This window comes from Vespula pensylvanica, chromosome 9 (assembly GCF_014466175.1).
Source record: "Vespula pensylvanica isolate Volc-1 chromosome 9, ASM1446617v1, whole genome shotgun sequence".
Taxonomy (NCBI): domain Eukaryota; kingdom Metazoa; phylum Arthropoda; class Insecta; order Hymenoptera; family Vespidae; genus Vespula; species Vespula pensylvanica.
Window position 1 is genome coordinate 6,696,579 of NC_057693.1, and position 12,409 is coordinate 6,708,987.

General features: G+C 33.9%; 2 protein-coding genes across 2 annotated transcripts; both read right to left on the reverse strand.

Moving 5' to 3' along the window:
* Window positions 1-3,480: 3,480 nt before the first annotated feature.
* On the reverse strand, window positions 3,481-5,223 carry LOC122631648 (DNA translocase FtsK-like). Its single transcript, XM_043817597.1, has 3 exons — window positions 4,934-5,223; window positions 4,168-4,249; window positions 3,481-4,009 (listed from the first exon to the last, which is right to left on the reverse strand). Exons 1-3 carry the CDS (start codon window positions 4,943-4,945, stop codon window positions 3,525-3,527), a joined length of 579 nt encoding a protein of 192 aa, XP_043673532.1. The 5' UTR covers window positions 4,946-5,223; the 3' UTR covers window positions 3,481-3,524.
* Window positions 5,224-7,774: 2,551 nt separating this feature from the next.
* Window positions 7,775-11,727, reverse strand: LOC122631550 (DNA translocase FtsK-like). The gene is made up of 5 exons (XM_043817387.1): window positions 11,480-11,727; window positions 9,184-9,313; window positions 8,770-9,009; window positions 8,416-8,665; window positions 7,775-8,332 (listed from the first exon to the last, which is right to left on the reverse strand). Exons 1-5 carry the CDS (start codon window positions 11,489-11,491, stop codon window positions 7,798-7,800), a joined length of 1,167 nt encoding a protein of 388 aa, XP_043673322.1. The 5' UTR covers window positions 11,492-11,727; the 3' UTR covers window positions 7,775-7,797.
* Window positions 11,728-12,409: the final 682 nt, after the last annotated feature.

Consider the following 12,409-nt stretch of genomic DNA (forward strand, 5'->3'; position numbering starts at 1 on the left):
AACGTTCTTATAATCGTTAATGCCATTTTGCTATAAATTATATACATACTCACGTACTACCACGTACTCATATATACTCGTGTACGTAATAGTACGGGGATAGAATCCGATGAAGGATTGCACACAGGATTTCATGTCGCGTGTCAGCAACCCTTAGGATTAGATGCAATTATTGGAATCACTCTCTGGCAAACCGCAACCCGTTTCACACGCTCACAAATCTATTTCATGATTTATCCATTATAGATATACCATAGGCCAACATATTTCATATTTTCGTTTGTGAATTTTGAATAAATTGAGTAAAATTCGTGAAAATTCATTATCTTGAAAAAATAATTTGAGATAGATCGAAGACGAATTAAAAAAAAAAAAGAGAAGAAAAAAAAAAAGATTGAAAAAAGAAAATTGAAAACTTTTTCGTCGAGATAATTCGATATATCTAACAAAATAGATAATAATAATTATTATATATAATAATGATAATAGTAATTATTTTTTATTATTACATCGATCATAATATAAAGAAATACATGCTTGATTTTAATCTAATCGATTGAAAATTTTTTTTCGAGTACAAGTATTACATTCGCAAGTTATTGTATTAAAATAAAATCGAATTGAAATGAAGAAAACAAAAAAAAAAAAGAAAATACATATGTATATATTTAGCAACGTGAATATTATTTGCCGTACGTGAAACGCAAGAATAGGCTTACTTATTGGTAATGCAGAAAAATCCGCTCTCTTTCTCCATGACACTTTCCTAGATCAAGAAACGTGACACTGCGAATAGAACGTTGCAATAGATACATACATACGTATTTACTTACTTACTTACTTACTTACTTACGTACGATTACGAAACAACCTCGCTTTGGAAAATACTTCGGCAGCACGTTTGAGAGCACACTCATGGAGCGAGTTGGAGTAGATAGTCGAGTATATAATTAGGAGCACAAAGCGTGCAAAGTAATTTTCTATCCGCATTCGTGACTCGACGAGTCGATTTGCGAATTAATTTCAATGACCTGTTTTCTATTTTCTCTTTTCATTTTCTGTTCTATCTTCTCTTTTTTCTTTCTCTTGCCATCGCAGCGTGTCGTTTATTTATTTAATTATTTATACTTCGTTGTTGTTATTGGTGTTACGTTGCGACTCGTACAATATCGTAAATTACTCTTTAAAAAATCTTATATAAGACAAGAGTTCTAAAAAAATAAGGAAAAGAAACATATTTTGATCAGATCGTTAAGTGTTTTCACGATCGTTAAGAATTAAATAAAAAATGTTTATTGAGATAATAAGTTAGTTAATTTTTTAAAGTATATAAATATTTCATACGCGTAAATGCTCGTGCACACGTGGACGATCTTATGTATAGAAAGTTGGAAAAGAAAAAAAAAAAGTGAAGAAAAGCAGAAAAAATTTGTTAAAATTAATGTACTTTTATTTGACATCGATGTGAAAAATTTGATAAATATAAAGTATAGTAAAAGTTTTTAATCATTTTTCGCGAATAACGATATGAAAAATTGAGAGAATATAGATCAATTCAAAGAGACGTACAAACACACACCTATATATATATATATACTGGTGGTGTCAGTGCCTAACCGCTTGTCACATGCGGCCCCTTTAGGTGGTGCGGCTTGGGTTTTGGCTTGCTATAACTCCGATAATTATGTTACCAATGCGTCGAAGGACAAAGAGCTCTTGAGTGACGTGGATGGCTCGCTAGCTCGCGAAAGGCCCACAAGAGAAAGAGAGAGAGAGAGAGAGAGAGAGAGAGAGAGAGAGAGAGAGAGAGAGAGATGCTTAGATGCTTGCCTGGTAGTCCAGCTGCCGGTAATCCTCCCTTTGTAATTTGCCTCTATGACCCCCTCCCCCTGCCCTACCAATGGCGCCATTTCTATTTTTTTTTCTTTTCACATTTCCCAACCTACAAAATCGGGGTCATTTAGTTAGTCGATAAAATGTTTACTATATTAAAAATAAAAGTGGAAATAAAAGGACACACTATCTAGATTTATAAAAAAAAGTAAAAGAAGAAAAGGAAAAAAAAAGAAAAAGCAAGTACAAGAAAATATCATCATTATTTCAGAATTGCGGAACAATTTGTCTTTCCAACGAGAAAATTATTATCGATATTTACGAATGGGAAGAATGAAAAAAGGAAGAAGGAAAGACGAAGGATTTGAAAGGAAAGGGGTAGAAGAAGAAATAAGAAAAAGAAGAAGAAGAAGAAGAAGAAGAAGAGGAAAAAGAAGATCTGTCCTACGCCAGTGAAAGGGCGGTTGATGTCACCGTAGTTGTGCCCTCCGGATAATAGAGTCCGCGACTTTAATGGACTCGCTAATCCTCTTCCCTGTTTGTCGGTGAGGGCTGCATCAAGGGATGCATTGAAGGGATGCACACGAAGGTAAAAATCGGGGCGGGGTGGTGTGACTGCACCACCGTCCGTTTTCGGGCGTGTGCTAGCAAAAAGAAGAGGAAGAAGAAATGTGTACATATATACGGATACATATACATACACCATAATGTATGTATATATATATATACATATATATATATACACACGTTGATCCAGTCAGCTAGCCATTCAACCAGTCAGTCAGCCAGCCAGTCAGCCAGTCAGCCGAATAGTAATGGAGTGGGGTGGGGTGAAGAACTTGATGGAGTGGGGGATTGGAGGGAGTAGAGGGGGAGAACGAAAGAAAGAAAGAAAGAAAGAAGGGCACAGCCTGGTCGTACGCAAAATACGCCCCTCTTTTGCGGCTTCGCGATGATACCTTGATTCCTCGAGTGACGACGAATTAAGGGACCCTACTATGAAAACTTCTAATTCGTATGGTTCGATAGAAGCACCTGTGTAAGTTCATTCGACCACGTCTATTAGTCATTCATTCCTAGCAGATATACAATTTGCGATACCCTATTAATGTTACTTTCCATTATAATTACAATCGGCATTAGGACTGATTAAAATTTTTTATAAAAATATTTTACAAAGTATGATCGTATATTTATGTACGTACATATCTACGTGCGTACGTATGTATGTATATAAATATGCAGGTAACAGATCGAAAATTTTTTATTTATAAATTGTGTTTAGATATAGGAATGTATAGGAATAAAAGGAGAATAAATCGTAAACGTGATGACTAAAGTTTCATTCTTCGTTTTAGTTTTAATGACGATGATATGTATGACAATGAACTGATGATTACGAAATCTAACTTCCCTCTTAATTATAGACTCCTGAACGAGATATTACGTATCGATATATCGTATGTAAAGAAAAAAAAAAAAAGAAAAAAAGAGAGAGAGAGAAAAAGGAAACAGAAAAAAATAAAAAAAGACGTGATCGTTTATTTCTTCGAAGCATATCCAAAAACGACGAACGCACGAGAAGAAAGAAAATAAAGAGAAAAAGAAAGAAAAATGAAAGAAAAGAAAAGCATCGGGAAAGAAAGAATAGATAAACTTTAGATAAAAAGATCGTTCAAGGAAAGATTAAATCAACCTTGTCGACCATGCGGAATGGCATTAGGCAAGCCAGCTTGGATTTGTAATAATTGTCGAAGTTCCGAGGGCAATTGTTTCGAGTATTGTGGTTGTGCCTGTGCCTGTGGTTGATAACCAGCCCGAGGAGCAGGACTTTGATATTGTGGTGTATATTGACGACCCTGAGCTTGAGCAGCACCTGCCGGTGGTCTGTACTGAGCTGGAGCTACTGGGATTTGTTTGTAAGTTGGTTGCTGAGGTGCTGAACCTAGTCGAACCTCTGGCCTATAGGAAGCAACTTGAGCCTGACTCTGATAAACTGGTTCTGGTCTTGGTCCGTTTGACAATCGTGGTGCTGGTTGAGCGGGTATATGTACCAATGGGTCACGGGTTTGTTGAGAAGCCAATAATTGTTTGATCTGTGCTGGTGCTTGAGAATAAGGCCTGTAACTGATCTGTTGTTGCTGTGCATGAGTCTGTCTCTTCGCTCGGATATTATCTATGAATATATAAAACATTTTAAATGAGGATTATATTGTTGTCGTTGTTGTTATCATTATTATTATTATTTTGTTGTTGCTTTTGTTGTTATATCAATTCTCGTTTTTTTTTTTTTTTTTGCTTGATATTTACTGACAAGTTCCTCGTGTTTCTTACCAACTAGGTACAATTCTTCTCCTAACAGATCACCGAGTACATCGCCAGTGACGTAAATAGGAGATATTACGAGCAAAATTGTCTGAAAAAGAAAACGGAATAAACAAGTAGAAAGTGCTCGGATAGAAATTATCGCAAAATAAACTATTGCAATATTGCGAATCTTTCTCGAGAGTAAGAGTAAAAGAAAGAAAAGAAGAAATAAAAGAGAGGCAAGACATAGAAAGAAGAAAAAAACGAACACCATAACACTTGGATATAATAATAATAATAATAATAATAATAATATAAAATCCAATCGTTCGACTAGATCTCGATTATAATCCATAAAAAAAGAAAAGTAATTAACTATCTCAGAAAAGCAAATCGTTAGGCGATCGTACGTAAGTCTCTAAATATCTATATGTACATACCGGATATTGTTTGATCAAGGAAATGAATGAAACTGAACGATTCAACGCGAAGGGTTAATTGAGCGAGCAAAGAAAATATAAACGATCGAATCTAGATGATAAGTACTTTCACCACAGACTCTTTTACGTTCGAAACGAAAGTAAATGGGTATGTAAGTATAATTTGGTCGAACGAATTAGAAAGAGATATATATATACATACGTACATACACACACACACACACACACACACACACATACATACATATATATATAAAGACAGCAAAGAGAAAGAGAGAGAGAAAGAGAAAATATTCGATGCTTCCTTTCTTTATATCGAAAAATTCATCATCAGCAATGAAAACAAAACTTACAAGGAAGTTCATGATGAACGTCGAACGTTCTTCAACGGTGTTCTACGATTTCTTCGAGGGAAACGTCTGTCCTGAGTCTGAAACTGTCGACTCCTTGGCGACTCACTTCTATATGGGCGAGAACCGTTTGCAGGGTAACCGATCGGCCACCACCAGCTTTCACGGTTCGTCGATTCAGAAGGTGGATTTTTTTTATTTTCGAGGTTCGAGCGGTATGTTAGTAGGTATGTAAGTGCATAGGTCCCCCATCCCCTACCCCTTCTCTAATACAGACAAACGCACACACCCAACTGAAATCACGTAACTCTATGTTGGATCAAGTCAGGAAGTAAGCAATCGGGCGCCGGGTAGTTGCAAACAGAAAATTCTATGATGTTAGATAGTTTAGCACGCTCTCTCTCTCTCTCTCTCTCTCTCTCCCTCTCTCTTGCACTCTTTTTGTATATATATATATATATGTATTTATTTATCTCTCTTTCTATTTCTATATTTATCTTTCACTTACTCTCATTGCGTATGGGTCGCGTATATGTTGGTTCACGATCGAACACCATACCATGGCAAAAGAAACATTTCGAGACTGGACTAGATAGGAAGCGTTTCACGTTCACAGAGAGTGTGAAAGAGAGAGAGAGAGAGAGAGAGAGAGAGAGAGAGAGAGAGAGAGAAAGGGAGAGAGAAGGAAAAGTGACCGATTCGAACTCTCTTGCATACTTAAACACGATAGTAGAAATAGTATAGATTACGATCTATCTTTCTATAACGCCATAAACGAGAAAATATAAATCTTTTTAGAGATCTCTTTTTCAGATTATTCAGTTGAGCCTTTTTCACGCGTGGTACTTGTGTTTTTCTTCTTTCTGATCTTTGTTTAAAATTTTCTTTTTTCTTTCTTTGCTTTCTTTTCTTTTTTTTTTTTTTTTTTTTTATTTTCTTAAAGTAGAAATTATAATGACGAGTTATCCTTTTGCGCTTTTCGGATTATAAACAAATATTATATCATACTCGTATTTATGTGTTATATAAAATTAGATGTTATATATAGGGACACGTATAAATTCTCGAAAACGTTACCGTTGCTTTTATCTAATCTTGAGAGAGATAATTAAAAAAAAAAGAAAAATTAAAAAAATGCAAAAAATAAAAAAGAGAAAGAAATAACGAGTTATATTGAGTCGTTAAAATCATAATAAATTAATCGTGGTTGACGTTCTTTATATATATATATATATATATATATATATATATATATATTTTTTTTCTTAATTCTCGTTTACTAGAACCAATCAGCTTATCTTAGAATCAGTGTGAAAGTAGAAGCGATACGCGTCGGATACCAAAATGTTAACGAACGGTTAAATGATATCGAAATACGTAACATGAAGCTATTACTGCTTTCAAATAATTAAACGTAATATCGATAGAAAATAACTTTAATTGTCGTTCTAACGTTCGGTTATCCAACTTGATTAGAAATCAAGTGATAGAACGATCGACCGATCGAACGATTGATCTATCAAACGATTAATCGAGACTTTAAATAATATCGAAGGCAAATCGATATTTTCGAACCGGTTTGTTTCTATGAGACATTTGGTACGTCTCAAAAATACTTACAGGATCTACTGACATTATTCCTACGAACGTAAAGTGATTGTAATGACGTTAAGAAGAAAAGAAAAAAAGAAAACAGAAAAAAAAAAGAAAAAAAACACACGTGCACATACGAGACATTTAAACTAAGATTCTAATCTCTCGGAATTTATTTACGAATGATCTTTTATGTATACCTATATTTATATATATATATATATATATATATATATATACGTGTGTGTGTGTGTGTGTGTGTATGTATATATATAGAAATGATATAGATCGACGATGCAAATCGAAGTACTTAGTTTCATATATCATTGCGAACGATCATGGTAGTTGAAATATGTGAGATAATGAAACAAGCGTTATTAAAAGGATATCATAAAAATTTTGATGTATGAATTTCGTGTGTTGTAAATTAAAGGGAAAAAGAAATAAATAAATAAATAAACGTTATGAAAGGATATCGTATCGTCACGTGTACACACGCATATACAGACATGTGATACGTGTCGCAAAGTATTTTAATCATTTTATTGAAAAACATGGCGAATATATTATAAAAAGAGAGCGAAAAAAAGCCGAAAGAATAGAAAAATAAAATCATACACGCGCTCACGCATATATATATATATATATATATATATATATATATATATATATATATGCATATATATACTGACATCATACATAACAGACAAAACTTTAATCTCTCATGGAAACTCTCTCGAGTCGATATATTATATAATCGGATCTTTACCGGATTGTATAATACTTTCAATAAATCAAGAAATCCACACGTTTCGCTTCTTATTACTGTTACTCTACCCCTACGATTTCCCCGGAAGATTAAACGGAAAGAAAAAAGAAACAAAAAAAAAAAACGAAAAAGAAAAAAATAAATAAACACAAAAAATTTTGTCCAATTCAACCGAAATATATCACATTAGTAATAAAAATCTAATAATAATAAAAATAATAAATTATAGAGCGAGCGGTAACAATGCACCATAACGATTTCGCCATGCAACTCCCGTTATTAATTAATTAATATTAAGAAAGAAGATAATAATAATAATAATAATAATAATAATAATAATAATAATAATAATAATAATAATACAAATAAGAAAACATAAGATGCAAGAAAATCAATCGTTTCTCTTTTCAACGAACAATTTTTCTCTTTCTCTTTCTCTATCTCTCTCTCTCTCTCTCTCTCTCTCACATTCTCACACTCTTTCTCTCTATCTCACTCATTCTTTTTAGTACTGATGATTTTCTGTGACAGGACGTACTCCTTGTCCCTGACCATAATAAGCAGCTGTTTGTTCCTGCGGATAATCCTGGTAGGTGTTTATCTGTGATTGTGTGTACGTGCTCGCTTGACCTTGATAATGGTCACCTTGGCCTTGATATTGAGCTGGTTGGGCAGCTTGAGTATTCGGCTGTTGAATCGGTTGCGGTACGTAAGGCTTATCGGGAACGTATCTGATTTGATTGGCGATTATATTGTAGGGTATTTGTGCTTGATACTTCAGCAACGCCTGCAAATTGTTAGGCAAGTTTGTTGAATATTGAGGAGCAGGTTCGGTCGGTGGTTGAGATAATCTTCTATACTGTGGCTGTTGAACTGGTTGTTGAGCTTGAGGATGTTGAGGATGTTGAGGTGCTTGTCTTCGGTGTCTGGATGGACCTCCACGAGGTTTGGTACCACGATATTCCGGAGTTGGAGCCTCTTGTTGGAATTTAGCTTGTACTTGCTGTGCCTGTGCTTGTGCAGCTGCCAAATGATCGTATCTAAAACGATTAATAAATATTTCTCATGACATTTGTTTTTCCAACGCGATTAATCGAGAAAAGATTTTATTTTAACGTGCTACCTAAACTGTTCGGGTATGGCATTGACGTATGGTATTTGAGCTTGGAATTGAAGCAACTGTTTGATCTGAGCTGGTGCATCGTTGTAAGGTCTGTAAGAAGGTTGTTGAATTGGTGGTTGAACTGGTGGACGATGTTGAACCGGAGGTGGAGCTCGTTGGGCAGCTGGCTCGGCATAATGTGCTTCCGTTTGTGCCTGATGTAATCTCGGTTGTCGATCGTGATTGTATGATTTCCAATTGACTCTTAATCCTTCGTAAAATAAAGGAAGAACAAAAATTATTCTTTCAACAGTTCTCACATACAATCATTACGTCCTTCTGATAAAGAATCCAAAAATAAAACATTTTTCGTACCACTGGGATCGTTGTACTGAAGAGATTTCGTCGCAGCCTGCTGATTCGCATCGTATGGTCCTCGAATAATCGATTGACTGTGTCCATCGGTAGGTGGTTGAACGTTGAACGTAGATATGGCACCTTGAGAAGGGCCTTGAATTTGGAAATTTGAATGTCCATCGGTAGCACCTTGGATTTTGAAATCCGAATTGCCATCGGTTGCACCTTGAATCGTAAAATCGCCAGCTCCTAACGATGCTAAATTAAAAAAATAATAATAAAGAAAATAAATAAATAAATAAAGGAATAAAAAAAAAATAAATGAAATAAAAGAAAAGAAAATTTATAATGAAAAGAAACAAAAAGAGACCTGCAACGATCTATACCGTAAATATTTACTAATGAACATTGTGAAAAAACTGACATACTAACCACTTTGATCGGTATACTCGATCCCTTTCTCCTCGCTATACCTAAGACCTTGAGAGACCCGATTCCCGTCGCTGGCTCCCTGAATAGTGAATTGTGCCAGGCATACCGGAAGAACGGTAATCAGGAAAATCTGTTGGAATTCAAACAACGATCGATCGATCTATCATCGAACATTAAATTATCGAACCATTATCATCACAACAAATTTTTTTTTACGATCTAATTTACGATTTAATTTAAAGCATTCCTTTAAATAATCTCTTGAAACAAATAATTCGATATTTTTGCTTTCGTTAACGATATGTGTTTCGTATAGGTATGCAAATAAGTTACTAAATACCTATATTCGTTCTTACAAATTCAATAATCAATTTCAATCGATTATCTAACTATCTCCATGCGTCTGTAGCTGGATAAAAGCAAAAAGCCGATCGATCGGTCGATTACGCCGGTTCGACATGGGAATTATGTTGCCGACTTGTATGGTCACCTTTCTCGTTTCGCTAGGGAAAGTCGTGAGTGTAAGTCGAGTTACCAGTTGCGGTCGCGATCGGCCAACGCCACTGAGTTTAATATTTTGCGAGGGAAAATATAGATATCGGAAAAAATCTACATTGCCTTTTAATTTTTTAGGAAAGTTATTAAAAGGAACGTTTATTAACGGGAACGTAAGATCAACGTGAGAACAAGATGGAGTTATAGGGGATGTTGAGAGGGGGAGTGGAAGAGGGGATGACAAAATAAAAAAAAAAAGATAAAAAAAAAGAGATAAGAAAAATTCCATTAAAAAAAAAAAAAATAGATAATAAATAAGTAAATAAGTAAAATAGAAACGAGTACGAACGAAATAGTTCGATCTAGTATTGGATAGTTCTCGACTAGAAAGTGAAATATAAATCGTCGACGGAGACACGCCTAGCTTATGTGTTCGTACGATAAAAAAGCGACGTCCGTTCGAGAATGTTAAAGATAAGAGGGGGTGGGTGGTGGCTAGGAGAGGGAACACTTTTTACGTAGTTTTATATGTCTACTTATGTAAATATGGATTATTCTTGTTTTATGAAAGGTGAGCTATGAATATTAATGAGAGAAAGAAAATTTGTCGAATGGTAAGGACATGTAAATAATTTTTGTAGTTAGTTTTTGGTATCTCGTTAAATCTGGATTCTTCTTTTTTAATCTTAGTAAAACATATTATCTAAATATTTACTATTATTATTATTATTATTATTATTATTATTATTATTATTATTATTATTACACACATATATATATATATAGATATTAAATAAATGTTTAGAATAATATATTAAATTAAATATAACATTATACATATCTATATAAAATATATTTTGAAATATAAATTTGTGAATAAAAAAATTCAATGAAATATACAAGTATATTTTTTTTATAGATACAAGTAAATAAAATAATAAGTAAATATGAAAAAAAAGAAAAAAAGAGAAATTAATATTATTACGTAACAATCTCTCGAATCGTTCACGAGTAGCATTCACATGGAAACGTCGAAAAACTTGACAAGTAGTATCAATTAAAGGAACGGTATTTATACCGGACAATTTTTTGTCGAATCTAATTTAGTGACACACATACACGTACATACGCGTACACGTACGTATATACCGTAAGAAAACGTTGACCGTTCTCTCTCCGTCTCTTTTCGCACAAACGAAACGAGTTGTGTCGTAATGCAATTTCATCGAGATTAGAAACACGCGAGAGGAGTCTTTCCATAAAATGTAAACGTAAGTACATAAATAGTACGTATCGTTTTAAGTATACATATACACACACATATATATATATATATATATATCGCAAATTGATATTTATCAATGTTTTCTAAAATTATTATTACTCTACTTTATGAAATTTTGCTTGAGAATAAAGCACATATTAAATAATCTCTTAAAACAAATAATAAATAAAATTCAATACATAATAAATAAAATCGTCTACAGAAAATGAATTACAAACGATTGAAACGATTCACTCGTTATATCTACACACACACACACACACACACACACACATCAATTAATGTAATAATTGCAACGTTTAAATGTATTAGAAAAATAGAGGGAAATAGGAACGATTATGACAAAACTGAAGATTTCTCTCATTTATTCGAAATTGAAACGAATAAAAGAAAATGAATAAAGTAACGAAAAACAAAACTACAGACGACTACTGTCGGTGATACTTGGGAACGATACTTTACGAGAGGAAGGAAGAATTAAATTTCGAGATAATAAATGATCATTATATCACTTACCTGCAATTTCATGGTGCAAAGAAGAAAGCAGCTATCTGGTCGATGCGCTCAAGGGTGGAGCGTTTCTGAGGCGGGCGCGCGGTCACCAGAAGAACTTTATAGGCAGGCGAATGTAAAAGGGGCCTCTAGCTTAGACGGGGATGTGACTGACTCTCCTCCACCTCCATCTTGCCATTTTATCGGATACGCGGCTTCTAATACCGCGGGATATCGATTACGATTTCCTGCCTCGATGTCCGGCTAACGTTCCAACGTTCTTGTTAAAAAGAAAAAGGAAAACAAAAAAAAAAAACGAATCGATTGGTTTTCTTTCTTTTTCGTTTTCTTTGTTTTTTTTTTCTTTGTTTTTTCTTTTCTCTTTTGCTTTTGTTTCCTTTTCACCCTTTTACTTAGTCTTTCCACAACGGAAACGCGAATGCGAAACTTTCTTCCGCGAATTGCGCATGAATTACCAAATGTCTGATTCGGTAATAAAAAAAAAAAGAAAAAAAAAAAGAACAAGTAGGTGAGTTTAAGGGAAATGACCGGTATATTTCTACGCGTCGTTATTTATTCTTCACTTTTTTTACTCTTTTTCATTTTGTTTCCCTTTTTTTTTTCTCTCTTTTTTTCTTTTTTTTCTTCTTCTTCTTTTCGAAGACATGAATTTTCTCTTCCGCGAAATCGATTATCGTGCATTAACCTTTGTCGATTTTACGGATCGATGTGTAATTATGTGAAAAGCAAAAACTATACGAACGCATTTTTACGTGCTTTCTTTCTTTCTTTCTTTCTTTCTTTCTTTCTTTCTTTCTTTCTTTCCTTTTTATTCTCTTTTCTTTCTTTTTTTTTTTTTTTTTTGTTTGTTTGTTTTACAGACACGCAACTTTCATCCGTGGAAGTGGATATTCGTCGAACGACTTTGTCGGTTTCTAAGAATGAATGTTTAAT